The sequence below is a fragment of the Neofelis nebulosa genome, chromosome 12 (assembly GCF_028018385.1).
Source record: "Neofelis nebulosa isolate mNeoNeb1 chromosome 12, mNeoNeb1.pri, whole genome shotgun sequence".
NCBI lineage: Eukaryota > Metazoa > Chordata > Mammalia > Carnivora > Felidae > Neofelis > Neofelis nebulosa.
In genome coordinates, this window is record NC_080793.1 from 44,357,547 (window position 1) to 44,382,325 (window position 24,779).

General features: G+C 40.9%; 1 protein-coding gene across 5 annotated transcripts in view; it reads left to right on the forward strand.

The window, feature by feature from the left end:
* Positions 1 to 232: 232 nt before the first annotated feature.
* Positions 233 to 24,779, forward strand: part of EQTN (equatorin) — a 31,957-nt gene continuing 7,410 nt past the window's right edge. The window contains exons 1-5 of one of the 5 annotated variants that reach the window (XM_058695180.1): positions 233 to 516; positions 5,348 to 5,576; positions 11,077 to 11,226; positions 18,716 to 18,997; positions 23,426 to 23,512. In XM_058695180.1, coding sequence (XP_058551163.1) covers positions 5,561 to 5,576; positions 11,077 to 11,226; positions 18,716 to 18,997; positions 23,426 to 23,512 — 535 coding nt within the window. In that variant the 5' untranslated portion in view covers positions 233 to 516; positions 5,348 to 5,560. Of the gene's footprint in view, positions 517 to 5,347; positions 5,577 to 7,793; positions 7,959 to 11,076; positions 11,227 to 18,326; positions 18,498 to 18,715; positions 18,998 to 23,425; positions 23,513 to 24,779 lie in introns of those variants that run through there. The other 4 variants (XM_058695179.1, XM_058695184.1, XM_058695182.1 and 1 more) reach the window with 4 other exon arrangements.

A 24,779-nucleotide genomic window follows, 5' to 3' on the forward strand; every position in this document is an offset into this window, starting at 1 on the left:
TTTTACAGATGAAGAAACTGAGGTTGAGGAGTAACTCTCTTATTCAAGGTCATGCAGCTGGTTAATGGTGGAGCTGGGATTTGAATTCAGGCAGTCTGTCTCCAGAGCTCCTGCTGATAATCACTATGTTATTTTATTTGGTACACACATTTATTTATTAAAAAGTTATTCCTCCTTTTAAAAGTTTTTATTTTCTTTTAATGTTTATTATTTTAGAGAGAGAGCATGCATGCAAGTGGGAGAGGGGCAGAGAGAGAGAAAGAGAGAGAGAATCTTAAGCAGGCTCCACACTCAGCACAGAACCCAACATGGGGCTCAATCCCATGACCCTGAGCTGAAATCAAAAGTCGGACACTCAACTGACTGAGCCACCCAAGTATCCAGTTATTCTTCCTTTTAGATTGCTTACTTGCTATCCTGGTGGCAAAGCTTCTTTCACCTCAAGGATCACAAAATTAGCGGCCTCTGAAAAGCCCAAAGGAACCTTGGGAAGCCATGACAAGGAAGTTACACAAGGTGAGACGGATGCTTCTTTCACAGTATAGAAAGTACAAGTCTGCTGAAAATGCCACTGAACGTTAAGATCCTCAACTTGATGGGTCGATGGAGAGAAACACGTGGGTTTGTTGTCCCCATGCTGGTGTTGTTAACCAGGGTCCCACCTGGGGAAGAAGGACTCACTAGGGAAGGTCGGTCTCCACCAGTTTGACAAGACCAGTCGGGGGTACAGGAAAGCCCTTTGATTCAGAGGAGCTCACACCTTCCAATTGGCCCACAAGACAGTTTTGTTCCTCACCAGACGTAGCCTTCCAGGAAAGACTAGTAGATACCAAGGAAAGGAAAGGAAAGGAAATATTTTCTCTTCAAGTTTGGCAACAGGAACACACAAGACTGGAAAACACATAGGGAAGTTCCATCTGATTCAGTAGATGGCTATGTACTATGGCTAAATACTCAGCCATAGTAGGGAAGCAAACTACCTGTACTTGTATGTACTCACAGATGCTGTCATGATGTGGATTTCGTAGGGGCAGGAGTATGAAAGCCTCAACTCCCTTGCTTTGGCAAGGTGCATCTGTCTTTGTTTTTTCTCATCCCTAAGTTTAGAAGCCCTTTGAGAAGAATACTTTTCCCACTTACGTACAAATCTTTAGCATTTATTCTTTAAAAAAAATTTTTTTAACATGTATTCATTTTTGAGAGTGAGAGAGACAGAGCATGAGCAGGGGAGGGGTAGAGAGAGAGGGAGACACAGAATCTGAAGCTCTCTCCAGGCTCTGAGCTGTCAGCACAGAGCTTGATGCTGGGCTTGAACTCATGGACTGTGAGATCATGACCTGAGCTGAAGTTGGACGCTTAACCAACTGAGCTGCCCAGGCGCCCCTAGCATTTATTCTTATACTAGTCATGTCAACCAGCTACTAAGATGTGGTGTGCATTAGGGCCAGATTTGGGGGAGGGGTTACTACTCTAAGGATACAAACAAGACACCTGATAATGACTGGAGTTCAAATACAACTGATACATGAATAGAGAATGGAGAAAGCAGCTATTACCAGTGGAAGGCTTGCCAAAACAGACTAGTCTGGCTAACAGCAGAAGAAGAAAGCTTTTGTTTAGGAAAACAAAATAAATTGTACCCTTTTCTCTACCAGTCTTAGAAAGATTGTTCTGAAGGGCAGACTCCTTATTTTAATGACATTATGGGGAAAAACAAAATAGCAAGTACGTTCCCCCAATTTAGAAAAAGATGTGCTCAAGCTCTTCTTAGAAAATGAGCCTCGGGGCACCTAGGTGGCTCAGTTGGTTAAGCGTCCAACTCTTGATTTTGGTTCAGGTCAGGATCTCAACAGTTTCATGAGTTTGAGCCCTACATCCGTCTCTGCTCCAGTGCAGAGCCTGCTTGAGCGTCTCTGTCTCTCTCTGCCCCTCCTCTGCTTGCACTCTCTCTGCCTTTCTCAAAACTAAATAATAAATTAAAAACTTTAAAAAAAGAAAGAAAGAAAATCAGCCTCAAAGCCAAAGAGGCTCCTCTTCTTGCGTTTCCATTTTCTTTGGCCTTTGTGGTTCTTCAGGCTGTCCTTCCCTGTGCCCATTACTCTGCAAAAGTGAGGGTAGGGCTTTCTCTGTCTCCACGATCTTCTCTCGCCATCCACTTTTCACAAACTGAAGCCAGACTACTCTTTCTGAATCCCAGACCTGAATCCCTTTCCCCCCACAGTGTCTTTCAGAGATAGCCCACTCCCACCAGAATGGGCTCATCTCCTCTCCTCAGCAGGGCCCAAAGCAGGCCTGTCACAGGTTAGGGGTGATTTATGGATGGTACCATCTATCATCACCCTTATTTCATAGAATAAAGGACATTTTAACACCAAAAGAATAAAAAAAGTAGATCTAAGCATAAGAACCAGTCTGCTAATTTCCGCTAAGTACTTAAAGTGTTCCTTCTGTAGAACGCTGGCCGATGCAACCTGGTTGTAATGCAGTTGTTTGAAATCGTTATATGCTGTGTTGTTTGTCTGATGGTGGTGCCGATGCTTTTGCCTGGGGAGTCCTGAATGCCCAGAGGCACTTGCTGTGCTTGGCCAGTGCAGCCCTTCCATACTGGTCACTCTCAAAATGATCCTGCTTGCCCAACCGCCTGTAAGAGAATTTCACCTGGAGGGCAGGCAGACTCTTTAGGACAGCACAGGGAACAAGCCCACACCGCCTCCCCGCTGCTGCCACAGCCTCCACTGTAACTGGAAGACAGAACCGTTGAGACACCCCCCCCCCCCACCATGAGACCCTTTTCTCTTTTCTTGAGACCCTTAAGACTGTTGAGGCTTGCCCACCCTCCCTTCTCTTCCTTCTCTGTCATTAGCCCAAGCCAGCCTAGAACACCAAGAACTAGAACCATCAGGTCCACTTTTTTGGTGAAGGATCCTTCCCTTCTCCCCCAGTAGGTGGTTTCGGGGGGAAGGCAGACAAGAGTAAAGATAGTTTGTGTGCTAGCCATAGTCTGAGTCTGGGTTTCTGTCTAAACATATTTAAAGGAATGATTATTTGCTCGCATCCTTAATCAGAATACTTTTCACAGAATCTAAGCTGGAATATAGAAGCAGTAAAGAGAGGAGGGGGCTGCTGGATGGGGATGGACTAGAGAGGACAGGAAATGAGAGACTCTCATGAGGTGGAAAACAAGATGGTGGGAGTATCCGAATTAGAGAGCTACCAGGAGAGAAAGTTGTGCCAGAGAGTGGTGTTTGAATTTAAGATTCCAATTTTATTTTATGCTATTCGTTGCTGCATAATTAAACATGCCAAAATATAGTGGCTTGAAAGAACACCCATTTTATCATATCTCATGATTTTATTGGTCATGAATTCAGGTGGAGCTCACCTGGGCAATCTTTCTGCTCCACATGTCAGAGGTCACTTGGCGATGTTCAGCTGGTGGCTGGGCTTGAGGCTGAAGCCAAGATGGTGTCACTCACACGCCTGATGCTTTAACAGAGATGCTCAGACTGTGCTCAGCTGGGCCCCTCTCCTTCTCCATGTAGTCAAGGGCCCTCTCCATGGGGTGTCTCCAATAAGGGGCCCTTACACAGCCACTCGGAGCTCCACAGCTAGTATTGTAGGAGACAGGAGTAGAAGTTGTGAGTCCCTAAAGTCTAAGCTACATTTTCATATTAGTTCTGATACTTAGAAGACTCTTGAATTTTCTGTGTAGACCATCATGTCATCTGTAAATGACAGTTTTGTTTCTTCTTCTCCAATTCTTCTATTTTCTATTATATTTTGTTGCCTCATTGCACTAAATAGCAAGTACAAGTCTTAATAAAAGCACTGAAATATTTGAAGGGGTGCCTGGATGGCTCAGTCGGTTGAGCCTCCAACTTCGGCTCAGGTCATGATCTCGCTTTCTGTGAGTTCAAGCCCCGCATCGGGCTCTGTGCTGACAGCTCAGAGCCTGGAGCCTGCTTCGGATTCTGTGTCTCCCTCTCTCTCTGCCCCTCCCCTGCTCATGCTCTGTCTCTCTCTCTGTCAAAAATAAATAAACATTAAAAAAAAATTTTTTTAAAAGCACTGAAATATTTATAATTTTGTCCTTACTGAATATTTACCAGTCTGTGCTTTAGATCATAAATTTAAAAGTAAAGAAATATGAAATCAAAAAAGAACTCAGACAAAATATTGATTAAAAAATTTTTTAAGTGTATTTATTTATTTTGAGAGAGACAGGAGAGCAGAAGCAGAGAGAGAGAGAGAGAGAGAGAGAGAGAGCTGGGGGGGGATCCCAAGCAGGCTCCATGCTGTCAGTGCAGAGCCCAATGCGGGGCTCTAATTCAGAAACCATGAGGCCATGACCTGAGCCGAAATCAAGAGTCAAACGCAGGGGCGTCTGCATGGCTCAGTCAGTTAAGCCTCAGACTTCGGCTCAGGTCATGATCTCACAGCTTGTGGATTCGAGCTCCACGCTGGGCTCCGTACTGACAACTCAGAGCCTGGAGCCTGCTTTGGATTCTGTGTGTCCCTCTCTCTCTCTCTGCCCCTCCCCCACTCACACTCTGTCTGTCTGTCTCTCTCTCAAAAAATAAATAAACATTAAAAAAAAAAGTCAAATGCTTAAGCAACTGAGCCACCCAGGTGCCCCCAAAAGGTTGATTTTTTAAACTAATCTTCGAGTTGGCGGGGGGAGTGAACTATTTTAAACGAGAAACAACATGGAGCTACTGGCAAAACAAATAAATAGATACAAATTGAGGAGAGGAAGCAAAGGTGGAAGGGGAAGAAAACTAAAGAGGAGCTAGTGGAATGACAAAGAAGAGAGTTATTTTAGGAGATAATAAAAGGGGTGTGGGAAAGATTTTGGATGAAGAGGGCTTTAAGGAAATTTTGTAGCATATACTGTATGATGCATCCACTCTTTGTGGCCTGTTCGTTTTTACAAAAGGCACAACCTGGGGCACCTGGCTGGCTCAGTTGGTTAAGCATCCGACTTCAGCTCAGGTCACGATCTCATGGTTCTTGAGTTGAAGCCCCGCGTCGTGTTCTGTGCTGACAGGTCAGAGCCTGGAGCCTGCTATGTTTGGATTCTGTGTCTCTCTCTCCCTCTCTCTTCCCCTCCCTTGCTTGTGCTACCTCTCTCTGTGTCTCTCTCTGTCTCTCTCTCCAAATTAAGAAAAAATAAACATTTAAAAATAAATAAAGGCACCTCTTGCTTTACAGACCTCTATTAAGACATTATAACTATGGTGTGTTTACTGTGTGCCAGGCGCTGTGCCAACTGATTTACATGTGTTACCTCACTGAATTACCATATTGACTCCACGAGGTAGTTACCATAATTTCCCCCATTTTATAGATGAGAAAACTGGTCTCGAAGAGATTAAGCAACTTGCTCAAGGTCAAACCAATAGTTAGTCAGAGAGTGGAGATGTAAACTCAGATCATCAGACTCAACTCAAAGCCAGGACTCTTAATCACCACACCCCTCTCCTGCGGCGGCCCTTTCGGGGCACCTGGGAAGGAGTAGAGCAGCTTGTGAGGAGCTAGATGCCCATTCAGAGCAGCCGGAATGGAACCAGGACAAGGTAAGGACCCACCAGGCTTTCCTGGGTGTCGCTGGTGCAACTACTTTGCAGAATTAATCTGGAGGGGCACTTCTGACGCTGAAGAACAGAATGCGTTCATTTTAGTTAGTAGGCATTTACAAAGTGAATTACGTCAGAGGCAGGAGTATTTGTCATCAGGGCATGGGCGAATAGAACAGAAAGCTACAGAGTATTAATCTACTTGCAGCTACACAAGTGAGGTGAGTCAAGAGCCAAGCAGGAGTCTGACATCTCAGTAGAGGCTGAACTGAGCAAGCGTCTCCCTTAGTTGCCCTGACAAAGGAAATGCTTCTCATTAATATGATACCCTCATATGGAAAAGCACATGCATTCAAAGTAAACGGTGAGTCAGTGCAGAGCAAGAGTGTCAGGGAGGAGGCTGGGAGGGAGCTGGGTAGCAAATAAAAGATCAGACCATAAGGGAAAGAATCTCACTTATGTACTGAAGAGGTGATGTCTTCAGGGCTTCTTAGGTTCTGAGACCTGTCGCATAGGGTGATGTCAGTACAAATAATAAACTTGGCACCTGTGGCTTTGTGTTGCCTCACCTCACCTGCCTGATGCCCTCGCTGCATGAAAGAACAACCCTAGGGACCAGAGTGGGCAGGTCTGTAAGAGTCACATGCAAGTGGCCACTGCCAGGCTCTCTTTGTTCCATTAGTGGAACAGGAACAGGACAGCACAATCCTACTAGGCCTGTAGCACATTCCCCACGAGTTTTCATGCATATGGCCTTTTGCCAACATTCCCAACTTAGTCCCCAAACTACTTAGACCTTCAGCTTGTAAAATGGGTTGTTACAAGACATTGTACCTATAAAATTCATTAAGGAGCCTCTCACAAATACTGTTTGCAACATTTATTTTTGCACCTCCTATGTGCTAGGGTCTGGGGATCCAGCAGTAAACGAGATACACAGAGTCTCACAGAGCTTATATTCTAGCAAAGAAAGACTTTCAGGAAGCAAATACACAGGCAAAGGTTTCTTTAGGATTGTGACAAGTTCTCTAAGGATAGGCTCAAGGCACTGTAAGAACAGACTAGGCTCAAGGTACCGTAAGAACAGGAAAACCTGACCTTGTCTTGGGTCTGAAAAGGCTTCCCTGGGGCAAGCACATTTAGGCTTATACCATCAAGTTTGTCTGGAGTTAGCCAAGCAGGTAGAAGGGAAAGAGACCTCCAGGCAAAGAGGGCAGCATGGAGAAAGACCCTTGGGCAAGAACAGGCTTGGCACATTTGAGGGGCTGAAACAGCATCTCCGTAGCTATGGCCCCATGAAGGAGGCAGCATGGAGCACGCATGCAGCTGAATAGGGAAGTAGATCACACAGAAAATAAGCCTGTCCGATTCCAACACCCAGAATAGATGTCCGTCCTCTGAGAAGTAGTTCCTTGTTTCTCTCAACACCGTGGGTCATGTAACGAAAAGATTGGTTTTTCGTATTGCTTGCTATGAAGAATAGCAATTGTATGCCAACCTTGGACATGATCATGGGACATTACAGTTGCATTTTAAGCTGTTTCCTGCTTAACTGGGTCCCTGTCGTTGCTTTTCTCTTCCCAACCCTCACCCCCATATTTTACTTATGCTCTCCAGTTATATCCTATGCCTCTTATACACGTCCTAAAATCCTTTCTGGGATAAGATGGGCCAAAGATCACATAAAATCAGTGTAAATGTTATAATGACTTGTTCAGTCAGCCTTGGTCACTTCCCAGGTTCCCAGTTACATTCGATCACACCCACTTCACATTCCCACTTGGAGGGCAAATCACTTAACTTCAATCTATATCTAGAGGCCTCTAGTTTTCATTAAAAGACTAGTTAGTATCTTTGGTCTTTTGACTGTGTGAATTCCCCTTTAGAAGATGTGAACATGGATAATCACTCCAAATTGAATGAGAAGATATGAGCTATGGGCAAAAGGAATTAGAACAGGATTTGGGACGAAGGTGATCACTGAGAAGAAAGTAAGAGAGGATAGTGTTCAGCAATACAGAATATTTCTGAACCCACTAAATCTCAAGGTAACTACATTGTTACTTCCCTCTTCGTCTTCCTGAAAATACCCATCCTTAAAGCCTTAGGTCAAACACAGTAGGCATCTGTGCCAGGGTGGGGTGGAGGGAGTCACAATGGCCCAGAGCTCAAGCAAGGTGAAGAGGGCATTGGATGGAGTAAGAGTGGGAACCGAATCAGAGTCAGGAGGGAATCCATGGTGGGAGAGGATGTCCTGGCATGGGCTGTTGGAGCCTGGAATTCTTGGAGAAATGGTTGGTTCTAGGGCTAGGGCAGAGAAAATCCAAAATGACTATGGAATAATGAGCATCAAGAACCTGGAAAATGTTCATATGCTTTAAGGTAGAAATTCCACTTTTAGGAATTTCTAAAGGAAATAATCATAAATGCTGAAAAAATTTTAGTCATAACTATGCTCATTACTTCATTGTTTATAATAAGGAAAACTGGAAACAACCCAAATTACAAACAATAGGGCAAATGACCCAAAAAAGTTATGAATATTCACTAAGTTGGATGTCTTCTAGATGTTGAGTTTTTGGGAATGAGTTTATTATAATTTATAATGTTAAATTATAAATTCAACATCTAGATCTAGTTTGAGCACAAGCTCTGAGGTCTGGCTCTTCACTGCAGCCTTCTAGAAGCCCTTCTGACATATCTTCTGTATGCCAGCATATATCAATGCCTTGAGGTGGGGTTGGCCTTCTAGCTGCTTCAAGACCTTGACTCCTGGTCTCAAATACCATCTGTCCTTCAGGGTTTACACCATTTAGCCCTCCATTTACCACCCATCCACCATCATCACCTTTTGTCATCCTCCAAACCTGCCCTAATTCACCCATTGGCACCCATTTCCCACTCCCTCTTGTTCCTCTTGTAGGGAACTTCCTTGGCCACATGGGCAGTGCATACAACAGCTTGGTCTCTCAGTTTATGTGACATCCCAATGCTCTTCCCCTCTAATCTAATTTAGCAATCTGAAACCATGCCCTTGGACCTCATTACCACACTGCCCTGTTCCAGCTTTGAAATGTTAAACTCCCAGACCCCACTGTAAATCTCTTCTTCCACTCTTTTCTTAGTAACCTCAATGTTCTGGCCCTTCTGTTCTAATACACCCACCCTGTTTCTCTGGATCATTGGATAGCTGTTAATTAGCAATGTCCTTATGACATAGGTTAACTGGAAGTTTTAAAATAGCAACCAAATTAAACAATTTAAGCATGTCCACATTACATGCAATCTTTCCTTGCATCTTCTATTATGCCATGAATGAAAGATCTAATTTTAAATCCAAGTGTTTAATATCAACAAATACTTTCTTTTATGCAGTGGGTGAATTTACTATTCAGATTTAAGTATTCAAATTAATGTTTTAAGGAAGGTTTTGGTGGTTATGTTCATGGATGGCAACAACTGATTTGTGCTTTATGGAACTTACTGGTGTTTAATAGAGTCTGTCAAAGATTAGGGGGCACCTGGGTGGCTCAGCCAGTTAAGCGTCAGACTGTTGACGTCAGCTCAGGTCATAATCTCATGGTTGATTGTGAGATTAAGCCCTGCATTGCATCGGGCTCTGCACTGATAGCGTGGAGCCTGCTTGGGATTCTCTTTCTTCCTCCCTACCCCTCCCTGCTCATGTTCATTCTTTCACTCAAAATAAATAAACATTTTTTTAAAAGATCAGGATGAGTTGACAGTCTCCAAAAATATATGTTGGGTCATTTCTTAATATTTGTGTATCTTCTACTTTATTACCTAGTCTACTTATATTAAGTTTCTGAGTAGGAAACTGATATGTTTTGCCTCTTAAAAAACTGGATATATGAAAATATTACCACCTCTAATTCTTTTAGGCATGAAGAAAAATGATCTGTATAGAAATTTTTGAAGTAAATACATTCAGGAATAAAATTCAACCCAGTAAATGACTCAAATACATACTTGGTGCAATATTTAATTTACCCATTTTCCAGATGAGCAAATTCAGGGTCAGAAGGAGCTGACTTGTCCAGGATCACACAGGTAGGAAGGGATGGAGCTAAGACCCAAACATATGTCCTCTTACTCTGGGTTCAGTGCTCTTGTAGGAGAAAACACCAAAATAGGAGAGGAGCTTGTAATCTAGACACAGTCAACAAACATGAAAACATTTAGGAACTAGAACATAATCAGAGGTTATGAATTATATCTAATGACATTCTTGGTATTAGAAATGGTTCCTTTTCAGGGCAACCTTTAAAAGTCAATGTACACTCACGGGGTTTTGTTTTATTTTGTTTTGTTTTGTTTTAAGAAAAGGCTCTATTTTGGGTAATAGAGTATTTACATTTGTGGAAAGGTTAACTACAGCCTAAAATGATGATGACATCCAAAGAGGGCATATTCAGTTTTAGTTTTCCTAATATCTTCCCAAGAACCCAAAGGAGTTTATCTAGTATTAATGTGCTAGGGTTGATGTAACAGGGAACACTGAGCAGCTTTAACACCAAAAATGTGTTGACTACAAGTCCTCAAGTCTCGAAGTCCAAGATCAGAGTGCCGGCAGGACTGATTCCTTCTGAGGGCTGGGAGGAAGAATCTGTTCCACGCCTCTCTCCTAGCTTTGGGTGGTTTGCTGACAATCTTCAGCATTCCTTGATTTCTACTGCATCACCTAATCTCTGCCTTCTACTTCACATGGCATTCTGCTTGCATGTGTCTGTGTCCAGCTCTCCCTTTATTATGAGCATTCCAGTCGTATCGCATTAGGAGCCCACACTCCTTCAGTATGACTTCCTCTTAATGGATCACATAGATGGTGACCCCATCTCCAAGCATGGTCACATTCCCAGGTACTAGGGGTTAGGACTTCAACATATGAACGCAGGGGAGGAGGCATGTTTCAACCTGTAACGCCTAGTAATATGTTCTAAAAAGAGTACTGGTCATGGGACAAAGGACAATTGGAATTTGTTTTTTAACTTAGTTTCACCAAACACAATGTTTTTTTAAAAAATCTGCCATAGCTGCACTCTGCCAGTTCCACTACCTGTAGAGAGGGTTTGTCACATCAGAAAATAAACATAACCGTCCTGGGAATGCACAAGGATTTAGAAGAGAGAAAGACAGATGACAAAAACACAATTTTGTTTGTGTCATTAGGAAATGCTTTGTTGACTTGTGGCAGGTAAGTGATTCCTGAACTCATTTCCAAGCACTTGATGTGCCATGCAATGTGTCATACTCTGGGCATACCGTAGTTAGCCTGTTTCTCCAGCTGGTTCCTTCTCTCTGCCACACCAGCTACAACTGGTAATTCCACTGGATGCCATCTCTCCCCCCACCCCAGGAACCTCTGTCTCCTGCTGAGTTTCATCACGGCTGGGCTCCATAATGCAAAACTGTGATGGTCTACAGCAACCTGGTGCATGCCCACTTCAGCTGTGTCTCCTTTTCTATGTTTTCACCTTGTTAGATACCAAAGTAAAGAACTGCAGAGGCCTTCGAGCCCTTTATGCACATGTCTTCTCCCCCTCCCATCGCTCAGAAGAATGGGCCAGAGAGCCTAAAGAAAACAGTGCTGTAAACAGGACCAACTTTGATCTTGACCATCTTTTCTTTCAGGGTAAGTCCTCTCTCCTTCCCTTCATCCACTTAGGCAATTACATTCCTGGTCAGGTGCCCCTCTAGTTCGTCAGGTATGCCCAGTAGAGACAACAGGTTGGAATTAATTTGTGAGCCTTCATTTTGCTGAAAAAACTTTCAAGTCCTTTGAAATTTGTTTAGTTTTTTCCTGATGCTTCTGTAATTTTATATGGAATATTCTCTAATGCTGAGAGGCTATTTATCAATAATAATTAAAATTGAGAGAGGAGGAGTTAAGTGATCATTTAATATCACGAAGAACAATATTGTTGATACTGTCCATTTTATTTAGGCTCTATTTCTTATTATATGAGAAAAATATGGATAATATTATTAATTTTATTAATATAAGTATAACATAATTAAGCCCTTTTCTGACTACCTAAATATTAGATTATTTTTTCTTTTTTTTCAATATATGGAATTTATTGTCAAATTGGCTTCCATACAACATCCAGTGCTCATCCCAAAAGGTGCCCTCCTCAATACCCATCACCCACCCTCCCCCCCTCCCACCCCCCATCAACCCTCAGTTTGTTCTCAGTTTTTAACAGTCTCTTATGCTTTGGCTCTCTCCCATTCTAACCTCTTTTTTTTTTCCTTCCCCTCCCCCATGGTCTTCTGTTAAGTTTCTCAGGATCCACATAAGAGTGAAAACATATGGGATCTGTCTTTCTCTGTATGGCTTATTTCACTTAGCATCACACTCTCCAGTTCCATCCACGTTGCTACAAAAGGCCATATTTCATTTTTTCTCATTGCCACGTAGTACTCCATTGTGTATATAAACCACAATTTCTTTATCCATTCATCAGTTGATGGACATTTAGGCTCTTTCCATAATTTGGCTATTGTTGAGAGTGCTGCTATAAACATTGGGGTACAAGTGCCCCTATGCATCAGTACTCCCGTGTCCCTTGGGTAAATTCCTAGCAGTGCTATTGCTGGGTCATAGGGTAGGTCTATTTTTAATTTTTTGAGGAACCTCCACACTGTTTTCCAGAGCGGCTGCACCAATTTGCATTCCCACCAATAGTGCAAGAGGGTTCCCGTTTCTCCACATCCTCTCCAGCATCTATAGTCTCCTGATTTGTTCATTTTGGCCACTCTGACCAGCATGAGGTGATATCTGAGTGTGGTTTTGATTTGTATTTCCCTGATGAGGAGCGACATTGAGCATCTTTTCATGTGCCTGTTGGCCATCCAGATGTCTTCTTTAGAGAAGTGTCTATTCATGTTTTCTGCCCATTTCTTCACTGGGTTATTTGTTTTTCGAGTGTGGAGTTTGGTGAACTCTTTATAGATTTTGGATACTAGCCCTTTGTCCGATATGTCATTTGCAAATATCTTTTCCCATTCCTTTGGCTGACTTTTAGTTTTGTTGGTTGTTTCCTTTGCTGTGCAGAAGCTTTTTATCTTCATAAGGTCCCAGTAGTTCATTTTTGCTTTTAATTCCCTTGCCTTTGGGGATGTGTCAAGTAAGAGATTGTTACGACTGAGGTAAGAGAGGTCTTTTCCTGCTTTCTCCTCTAGGGTTTTGATGGTTTCCTGTCTGACATTCAGGTCCTTTATCCATTTTGAGTTTATTTTTGTGAATGGTGTGAGAAAGTGGTCTAGTTTAAATCTTCTGCATGTTGCTGTCCAGTTTTCCCAGCACCATTTGTTAAAGAGACTGTCTTTTTTCCATTGGATGTTCTTTCCTGCTTTGTCAAAGATTAGTTGGCCATACGTTTGTGGGTCTAGTTCTGGGGTTTCTATTCTATTCCATTGGTGTGTCTGTTTTTGTGCCAATACTATGCTGTCTTGATGATGACAGCTTTGTAGTAGAGGCTAAAGTCTGGGATTGTGATGCCTCCTGCTTTGGTCTTCTTCAAAATTACTTTGGCTATTCTGGGCCTTTTGTGGTTCCATATGAATTTTAGGATTCCTTGTTCTAGTTTCGATAAGAATGCTGGTGCAATTTTGATTGGGATTGCATTGAACGTGTAGATAGCTTTGGGTAATATTGACATTTTGACAATATTTATTCTTCCAACCCATGAGCATGGAATGTTTTTCCATTTCTTTATATCTTCTTCAATTTCCTTCATAAGCTTTCTATAGTTTTCAGCATACAGATCTTTTACATCTTTGGTTAGATTTATTCCTAGGTATTTTATGCTTCTTGGTGCAATTGTGAATGGGATCAGTTTCTTTATTTGTCTTTCTGTTGCTTCATTATTAGTGTATAAGAATGCAACTGATTTCTGTACATTGATTTTGTATCCTGTGACTTTGCTGAATTCATGTATCAGTTCTAGCAGACTTTTGGTGGAGTCTATCGGGTTTTCCATGTATAATACCATGTCATCTGCAAAAAGTGAAAGCTTAACTTCATCTTTGCCAATTTTGATGCCTTTGATTTCCTTTTGTCGTCTGATTGCTGTTGCTAGAACTTCCAACACTATGTTAAACAACAGTGGTGAAGAGTGGACATCCCTGTCATGTTCCTGATCTCAGGGAAAAAGCTCTCAGTTTTTCCCCATTGAAGATGATGTTAGCTGTGGGCTTTTTATAAATGGCTTTTATGATGTTTAAGTATGTTCCTTCTATCCTGATTTTCTTGAAAGTTTTTATTAAGAAAGATGCTGAATTTTGTCAAAGGCCTTTTCTGCATCGATTGTCAGGATTATATGGTTCTTATCTTTTCTTTTCTTAATGTGATGTATCACGTTGATTGATTTGTGAATGTTGAACCAGCCCTGCATCCCAGGAATGAATCCCACTTGATCATGGTGAATAATTCTTTTTATTTGCTGTTGAATTTGATTTGCTAGTATCTTATTGAGAATTTTTGCATCCATATTCATCAGGGATATTGGCCTGTAGTTCTCTTTTTTTACTGGGTCTCTGTCTGGTTTAGGAATCAAAGTAATACTGGCTTCATGGAATGAGTCTGGAAGTTTTCCTTCCCTTTCTATTTCTTGGAATAGCTTGAGAAGGATAGGTATTATCTCTGCTTTAAACGTCTGGTAGAACTCCCCTGGGAAGCCATCTGGTCCTGGACTCTTATTTGTTGGGAGATTTTTGATGACTGATTCAATTTCTTTGCTGGTTATGGGTCTGTTCAAGCTTTCTATTTCCTCCTGATTGAGTTTTGGAAGCGTGTGGGTGTTTAGGAATTTGTCCATTTCTTCTAGGTTGTCCAGTTTGTTGGCATATAATTTTTCATAGTATTCCCTGATAATTGTTTGTATCTCTGAGGGATTGGTTGTAATAATTCCATTTTCATTCATGATTTTATCTATTTGGGTCATCTCCCTTTTCTTTTTGAGAAGCCTGGCTAGAGGTTTATCAATTTTGTTTATTTTTTCAAAAAACCAACTCTTGGTTTCATTGATCTGCTCTACAGTTTTCTTAGATTCTATATTGTTTATTTCTGCTCTGATTTTTATTATTTCTCTTCTTCTGCTGGGTTTAGGCTGCCTTTGCTGTTCTGCTTCTATTTCCTCTAGGTGTGCTGTTAGATTTTGTATTTGGGATTTTTCTTGTTTCTTGAGATAGGCCTGGATTGCAATGAATTTTCCTTTCTGGACTGCCTTTGCTGCATCCCAAAGCATTTGGATTGTTGTATTTTCATTTTCGTTTGTTTCCATATATTTTTTAATTTCTTCTCTAATTGCCTGGTTGACCCATTCATTCTTTGGTAGAGTGTTCTTTAACCTCCATGCTTTTGGAGGTTTCCAGAGTTTTCTTGTGGTTGATTTCAAGCTTCATCGCATTGTGGTCTGAAAGTATGCATGGTATGATTTCAATTCTTGTATACTTATGAAGGGTTGTTTTGTGACCCAGTATGTGATCTATCTTGGAGAATGTTCCATGTACACTCAAGAAGAAAGTATATTCTGTTGCTTTGGGATGCAGAGTTCTAAATATATCTGTCAAGTCCATCTGTTCCAATGTATCATTCAGGGCCTTTGTTTCTTTATTGACCGTGTGTCTAGATGATCTATCCATTTCTGTAAGTGGGGTGTTAAAGTCCCCTGCAATTACCACATTCTTATCAATAAGGTTGCTTATGTTTGTAATTGTTTTATATATTTGGGGGCTCCCATATTTTGCACATAGACATTTATAATTGTTAGCTCTTCCTGATGGATAGACCCTGTAATTATTATATAATGCCCTTCTTCATCTCTTGTTACAGCCTTTAATTTAAAGTCTAGTTTGTCTGATATAAGTATGGCTACTCCAGCTTTCTTTTGACTTCCAGTAGCATGATAAATAGTTCTCCATCCCCTCACTTTCAATCTGAAGGTGTCCTCAGGTCTAAAATGAGTCTCTTGTAGACAGCAAATAGATGTTTGTTTTTTTTTTAATCCATTCTGATACCCTATGTCTTTTGGTTCGAGCATTTAGTCCATTTACATTCAGCGTTATTATTGAAAGATATGGGTTTAGAGTCATTGTGATGTCTGTAGGTTTCATGCTTGTAGCAATATCTCTGGTACGTTGTCTCACAGGATCCCTCTTAGGATCTCTTGTAGGGCTGGTTTAATGGTGATGAATTCCTTCAGTTTTTGTTTGTTTGGGAAGACCTTTATCTCTCCTTCTATTCTAAATGACAGACTTGCTGGATAAAGGATTCTCGGCTGCATATTTTTTTCTGTTCATCACATTGAAGATCTCCTGCCATTTCTTTCAGTGGAGAGATTGGTCACTAGTCTTATAGGTCTCCCTTTATATGTTAGAGCATGTTTATCTCTAGCTGCTTTCAGAATTTTTTCTTTATCCTTGTATTTTGCCAGTTTCACTATGATATGTCATGCAGAAGATCGATTCAAGTTACATCTGAAGGGAGTTCTCTGTGCCTCTTGGATTTCAATGCCTTTTTCCTTCCCCAGATCAGGGAAGTTCTCAGCTATGATTTCTTCAAGTACACCTTCAGCACCTTTCCCTCTCTCTTCCTCCTCTGGAATACCAATTATGCGTAGATTATTTCTCTTTAGTGCATCACTTAGTTCTCTAATTTTCCCCCTCATACTCCTGGATTTTTTTATCTCTCTTTTTCTCAGCTTCTTTTTCCATAATTTTATCTTCTAGTTCACCTATTCTCTCCTCTGCCTCTTCAATCCGAGCCGTGGTTGTCTCCATTTTATTTTGCAGGTCATTAATAGCATTTTTTAGCTCCTCCTGGCTATTCCTTAGTCCCTTGATCTCTGTAGCAAGAGATTCTCTGCTGTTCTTTATACTATTTTCAAGCCCAGCGATTAATTTTATGACTATTATTCTAATTTCACTTTCTGTTATATTGTTTAAATCATTTTTGATCAGTTCATTAGCAGTTGTTATTTCCTGGACGTTTTTTTGGGTTTTTTTGTTTGTTTTTTTTTAATTTTTTTTTCAACGTTTTTTATTTATTTTTGGGACAGAGAGAGACAGAGCATGAACGGGGGAGGGGCAGAGAGAGGGAGACACAGAATCGGAAACAGGCTCCAGGCTCCGAGCCATCAGCCCAGAGCCTGACGCGGGGCTCGAACTCACAGACCGCAAGATCGTGACCTGGCTGAAGTCGGACGCTTAACCAACTGCGCCACCCAGGCGCCCCTTTCCTGGACGTTTTTTTGAGGGGAATTCTTCCGTTTCGTCATTTTAGATAGTCCCTGGAGTAGTGCGGGACTGTGGGGCACTTCCCCTGTGCTGTCTTGAATAACTTGCGTTGGTGGGTGGGACCACAGTCAGACCTGATATCTGCCCCCAGCCTACCGCTGGAGCCACAGTCAGACTGGTGTGTGCCTTCTCTTCCCCTCTCCTAGGGGCGGGGTTCACTGTGGGGTGGCGTGGCCTGTCTGGGCTACTTGCACACTGCCAGGCTTGTGGTGCTGGGGATCTGGCGTATTAGCTGGGGTGGATCGGCAAGGTGCACAGGGGCAGAGGGGCAGGCTCAGCTCACTTATCCTTCAGAGGTCTGCTTCAGGAGGTCCCTGTGGCACCGGGAGGGAGTCAGACCCACCGCCGGAGGGATGGATCCGCAGAAGCACAGCTTTGGGTGTTTGCGCGGTGCAAGCAAGTTCCCTGGCAGGAACTGGTTCCCTTTGGGATTTTGGCTGGGGGATGGGGGAGGGAGATGGTGCTGCTGAGCGCCTTTGTTCCCCGCCAAGCTGAGCTCTGTCGTCCGGGGCTCAACAACTCTCCCTCCTGTTGTCCTCCACCCCTCCCGTTCTCTGAGCAGAGCTGTTAGCTTATAACCTTCCTGATGTCAAGTCCTGCTTGCTGTCGGAACACACTCCGTCCGGCTCCTCCGCTTTTGCAAGCCAAACTCGGGGGCTCTGCTTGGCCGGCGGGCCGGCCCTCCGCCCCGGCTCCCTCCCGCCAGTCCGTGGAGCGCGCACCGCCTCGCCGCCCTTCCTACCCTCTTCCATGGGCCTCTCGTCTGCGCTTGGCTCCGGAGACTCCATTCTGCTAATCTTATGGCGTTTTTCTGGGTTCTTTAGGCAGGTGTAGGTGGAATCTAAGTGATCAGCAGGACGCGGTGAGCCCAGCGTCCTCCTACGCAGCCATCTTCCCCAGGTCCTAGATTATTTTTTCAATCAGTATGTGAGGTAAAGGTGGGTTTCATTGATAAAAATGTTTTAAGCAAAACAAATATTTTATATTTCATGAAGGATACAGGTCTTATTAAAAAAAAAAAAAAAGATGAGTTTCAAAACACTTTTCCTAAAGAGTTATAGTTAAGATAGTCCATGAACCAGAACTGGCAGGGCATAATGCTTGAATCTTGATATCTCTAATTGGTTTTTAACAGATACTTTGCTGCAGCTATCCAAAAGAACACATAATATTGTAATGCTCTGAAAACCAAAGCATGTTCTCATTTTGTTAGCAACAATATTCATGGTTCTTTAAAATCCAGGGACTAACAATTCACATTATTTCATGAAAATATATTTCTTAATTTTCAAAGAAAGTCTGATAATGGTTTCTTTTTAAAAAACTAGAAACTACCGGAGTACCAAAGATAAAATAGATGTCAGACTGAGTCACAAAGCTTTTGGAAACTCCTACCCAACATTCTGACCTCCACTTGGCAGTGACATCATAATGACCTAGCTAGTTGTCGGATCTTCTGGGCAACAGCAGGGAAACCCTGAGGAGACACAGAAGATAACTGGATAAATCATATTTTCCCAATGAATTTTATATTGTTTATTTTTGTATCTGGGGTTTTTTCCTCACAGCTCCCCAATATGACTTCCCATAATGATGGTGAGAGTAAGTATTTAAAGATTTTACAGAAATAGATAAGATGACCCATTACCCTAGAAAATTGGTATGTGACAGTTTTCTAGAGGTCGATATAAAGTTTATCATTGGAAATATGGCATAATGTACATTCTAAATCTCTGCCTCAAATCCTTTGTGAAAAAATGCAGCTGAAAAGGGGAAAGTAGTAAAAGAACTCAACATATTTCTGATCATGCTTTTTACAGAGTCTGGGGACACGATGTTATCCGAAATGATGCTACCTGAAAAACAAGGTAAACAGGCACTGGAAAATAAGGAACCGCCGGAAAACAAGGAACTGATGGAAAATAAGGAACCGCTGGAAAACAAGGAACCACCAGAAAATAAGGAACTGCCAGAAAATAAGGAACCTCCAGAATATAAACCACCGGAAAATAAGGACCCACCAGAAAATAAGCCACTGGAAAATAAGGTGGATACTCCTGCTAATGAGAAGAGTGGCAATTATTATAAAGATATAAAACAATGTAAGTCTTTAAAGTTAACAGCAATACATATGCAAAATCTAGTTATTCTGGTTTGATTTATTTTAACTTTTTAAAACTCTATCATTTTATTTCCTACATCTTAAATTCCTATTTACCTTCTAAATGTTTCCATGTGTAAAATGAAATTTTTATTTTCTATCACTTTGTTTTCATGAGATGCTATGAAGTTTAACAAGATTCTTTCAATAATGGTCTGTAATTAACAGGGCACGTGGCATTCTGGTGACTTGCAATTGATCTAATTCTATGGTTTTTTGTTAACCAAACTTTCTTTGGAGGTGTGTATCCATTTTCTAGGGCTGCTAAAACAAAGTACCACAGCCTGGGTAGCTCAGAGCAACAGAAACTTATTCTCTCACAGTTCTGGAAGCGAGAAATCCAAAACCAAATTTATGGTCATGCCATACTCTCCCCAAAGCCTCTAGGGAAGGATTGTTCCTTGCCTCTTCCAGCTTCTGGTAGCCCCAGGCATTCCTCAGCTTCTCACGAATTCCCATCTCTGCCTCCATCTTCACATGGCACTCTTGCTCTGTCTCTCTGTCCATTTCCATCTTCTTGTAAGGACACCATATCAGATGAGGATCCCAACCTACTCCAGGGTGACTCCCATCTTTTTTTCCCTGCCCTACCCTACCCTACCCCACCTTACCCTGCCCAGCCCTGTCCAAGGCGGCCAGACTAAGAAGCTGACTTCATCTTGATTAATTTTATCTTCAACAACCCTATTTTGAATTAGGTTTCATTCTGAGGTGCTGGGGGTTCAGACTTTTGGGGGGGGGCAAAATTCAATTCATGTCAAGATGACTTTAAGATGTTTGGAAGGTCCATCAAACTTCAGTTTATTCATCATTACTCATACGGGCTTTCTTTCCATCTCCTTGTAAGGTCCACCATTCTAAAAAGTGAAAAGTTCGTAAGAAACACTTGTTAAGAATAAAAACAGGGGTGCCTGGGTGGCTCAGTCGATTAACCGTCCAACTTTTGCTCTCGGCTCAGATCATGATCTTGAGCTTTGTGGGTTCGAGCCCCATGTGGGGCTCTGTGCTAACAGCATGGAGCCTGCTTGGGATTTTCTCTCTCTCTCTGTCCCTCCCCTGCTCCCTCTCAAAATAAATAAACTTTTTAAAAATGAAAAATAAAAAAATTAAGATTAAATCTAATTATCTTGGGATTCTTATTAACATTAATCAAATTAAAAATAGAAATACAATCAAGATATAGACATATATATACATGTACAAATATATACACTCAAGTACTTTGATAACAATAATGCATAAGTTGTATTTCTATTTTCTCTTTGATGAATCAATATCTGTCTTTTGTAGGTGCAAAAAACACCTGATGCTCAGAGAGGTCAATTGCCAGGTTTCATAGCTACCAAAAGCAGAGTCAGGAGGAGTGGGATCTAATCTGTCCAGCATCAGACCGCCACTATGGTGTGCACATGGTTCAACCATTCCCCTTTCGGGATGTACCTCTGGAATTAACCAGAGGGTATAAATCAAGAGCTTGATGATAACTTTGATTAAAGAAAAAAATCATTCTTACACACACAAATACATACAAAACATAAATGAAATCTTACCAAAAATGTGTCAAGATTTACTTTTCTCATTTAACACCTCGAGCTCATTTCACATCTATCCACTAGGAGGATACCTAGTACTCCAGAAAATGATGTCCCATAATTGAGCCACTATCTTTTTTAAAGAATTAGATTATGTGCAGTTTTTCCCTTGGACATTCTTCTCATATATGCTTAAGTGTATCTCCCTTTAGATAGATACCAAGTACTGGACATTGCTGAATAAAAAAATGAATCTTTAAAAATATTGATAGATACCACCAAATTGCCCTCCAAAAAGCATCTACCAACTTATTTATTTGTTAATGTTTTATTTTTATTTTTCACAGAGAGAGAAAGAGAGAGAGTGAACAGGGGAGGAGCAGATAGATAGGGAGACACAGAATCCAAAGCAGGCTCCAGGCTCTGAGCTGTCAGCAGAGAGCCCGAGGCGGGGCTCGAACTCACAAACCGTGAGATCATGACATGAGCTGAAGTCGGACGCTTAACCGACTGAGCCACCCAGACACTGCCAAAAAGCATCTACAAATTTATAGCCTCCAAGAATGCTCCACAATCTTACCTACAATGAAAATTGTTAACCATATTTTGTGAATATAAATGAGAATTTTCCATGACTATTTTCATTCGCATTCTGATTACTTATGAAGTTGAGCATTTTTCTCCGTATTTTTGGGATATTTTTATTCCTACTTCTATGATTTGCCTATTCATATCCATGGCCCATTTTTCTATCGGGTTGTATTTTCATGTATTTGTAGGGGCTCTTTTATGTTTAGCAATTGTTTTTGCTATAGTAATAGTTAACAGGTATTTTCCCCCCAGGCTATTGCTTATCTTTAAAACATGTTTAGGTATCTTAATCACAGAGAAAAATTTTAATTTTATGAAATCAATGTTGATTATTTTTTTTAAAAATTTGTATTTTGGTTAGATAGGTCTCATTCAATCCAAGATAAATTATTTTCCTATTTTTTCAAATGATTTCATATTTTTGTCTTTAACTTTTAGTTCTTAAATCAGTTATCTTTGTATATGGCATAAAATAGGCATGAAACTTTGTGTTTTTCAAGGAGGATTGCCAAATATTGAACACCAATTCCCTACTTATGTGAAACCCATTTAATATATACTCTCATTTGAACTTGGGTCAGTTGCTACCTTTTTTATTGTTTCTTTGATCTGTCTTTCCCTGTAAAAATACCACTGTGTCTTAGTTTCTATACTTTCATAACTTACAACATACATGTTGGGCTTTTGCTTCCTTTTGCTACATTTTTCCGTAGATCTAGCTCAGAAATTCCTCAAAAATCATGATACATTAATGGGACTGTGTGTGTGTGTGCATGTGTGTGTATATGTAAGCATGAGTGTAAGCCTGAGTGGTATGACGAATGAATAGATGTGTATGTACTAAACACACATATGTATTCACGTACATATAAGATTTTCTGTCATTTCATGAGATTTTGGAAAAAAGAGACATGTATATATATTCATATGTCAATGATTCAGTCAGCCATCTTGATCCAATCTACTCTTACTCTGGGTGGATATATCCATTGGTTTTGAATTATAACCAACCCCACTGACAACTTTTAAGAGCAAGATTCTTTATGTACATATGTAAATGTGAACATGTATGGGAGACTGTGATTGTTATTGTTATTGAAATATATACTGTTTAAGCTGTTCTATAATCTAACAGAAGGTTCAGGGGCAAACTAATGCTTCTTACTTGGCTTTTGATTATATCAATACAGTGATAATATACACCTACAAATCTACTTTAGCACTTGTTATAATTTCCTCAATAATTTCTCCTTGGAATGTTATTTAATATCAGGATACCAATTTGGCTTTTTCCCCCATGAATTTTATTTTTAAACCTTGCCCCATTTCCTCACTTTGTAGATGAAGACTATCTCAAATACTTTATCATTCTTTTCTTGGAATTAGTACCTTTGTTTTAAGGAAAAAAATCAGATGAGGAAAAATTTTTTTTATTTTATTTATTTATTTATTTTTTTTACAACACCCAGTGCTCATCCCAAAAGGTGCCCTCCTCAATACCCATCACCCACCCTGCCCTCCCTCCCACCCCCCATCAACCCTCAGTTTGTTCTCAGTTTTTAACAGTCTCTTATGCTTTGGCTCTCTCCCACTCTAACCTCTTTTTTTTTTTTTTCCTTCCCCTCCCCCATGGGTTTCTGTTACGTTTCTCAGGATCCACATAAGAGTGAAACCATATGGTATCTGTCTTTCTCTGTATGGCTTATTTCACTTAGCATCACACTCTCCAGTTCCATCCACGTTGCTACAAAAGGCCATATTTCATTTTTTCTCATTGCCACGTAGTATTCCATTGTGTATATAAACCACAATTTCTTTATCCACTCATCAGTTGATGGACATTTAGGCTCTTTCCATAATTTGGCTATTGTTGAGAGTGCTGCTATAAACATTGGGGTACAAGTGCCCCTATGCATCAGTACTCCTGTATCCCTTGGATAAATTCCTAGCAGTGCTATTGCTGGGTCATAGGGTAGGTCTATTTTTAATTTTCTGAGGAACCTCCACACTGCTTTCCAGAGCGGCTGCACCAATTTGCATTCCCACCAACAGTGCAAGAGGGTTCCCGTTTCTCCACATCCTCTCCAGCATCTATAGTCTCCTGATTTCTTAATTTTGGCCACTCTGACTGGCGTGAGGTGATATCTGAGTGTGGTTTTGATTTGTATTTCCCAGATGAGGAAAAATTTAAAGGAACAAGAAGTAACTTAGCTAGTTGCTGAAAATATTTGATCTTGTGTTTTTAGATGTGTTCACAACGCAAAATGTAAATGGCAGCCAGTCTGAAATATCTGTGAGAGCAACAACCGATTTGCAATTTGCTCTAAGAAACTGTAAGTACTGAAAGTAGTGAAAACCACCACTGCAAATAGGAAGAGCCCTTAAAGCAAGATTTCAAAATAGCTCTAGAGAGTATCAAGTAGGAAAAAGGTCTTAGTGGAGCTAGTGTCAGAGAATCCTACCTCCAAAATAAGGAGACTCCACACCCCTTGCACTAATAAAGTTAGAAGTCAAGGAGGTTCTTGCATTTCTTAGCCTCATGTTTTTGGTTTTCATGGAAAGATAAATGACTAAATGTATAGCTCTATAAAACTGTATGTCTTTCTTAAGCCCACATTTTTACTCCTTTCTGCTTATACTGTATGTCTTTCTTAAGCCCACATTTTTACTCCTTTCTGCTTATACCTCCAACTTCAAATGTTCTTATTTCTTTTTTGTGTCTTTCCACCAAGCATAATGAATTTGCTAAATAAAGCTGTTGCCAGCATGTGAGTTTGGAGGCCATTAACAGTCTCCAAAGTACATATACATATCTATATGTATATGTTTAAAGATATACATATCTTTCACCATGAAGTGTTGGCAGCTCAAATCTATAAAACCCCCAAGCATAAAACAGAAGACAAGGAAAAGAGGATAAAATTAAATAGAGAAGAGAGAATGTGTCTGGCTCTGGAAACTTTAATATTGGGAAAAGCCAGACTCAGTAATACCTAATTGTTAATAAAAGCTATTTGATAATAATGGAATATTTTGAACAATTCCAAACCTTGGGAAATAAATTAGGGACATTTCAAGGGCATGTGTTAATTAAACAAATCACTCACGGGAATTTTGTTTGTGTACACCAAACATCACCTTAAGTTGTTTGGGACAAGAGACAGAGAGGCAGGTCTTACACCAAGTAGCTCAAATTCCTTAAGAGATGGATTTTTGAGGACCATAGGACCCATGAAAGAAATTGCAAAACCTAATTGCTATTCCCACAATTCAAGTCTCCAGAGTATTGTCAAAGAAAGTTGGATAGGGATAAGAAATTGTTGCCATTTAAAATGGGGATCTGACAGAAGGAGATATGCTAACATGGTAGGGACATTCTAGAGGAGCAAGCCCCTCAAGGAGTTGGAACTCTGCAGAAAATTTTTGACTAACAATTGGAACTAGAACCGTGAGGGCAAGGGGGCAATCCACACGATTTTTTGACAAAATAGAGTATGAGGGTTCTATAGCAGACCTCGAGGATTACTTACCAACTTTGTTGGAGTCCTGCCTGAATCATGTCAAGTCTGGAAACAGATTCTCTTTTCCATAGCTTTCTTG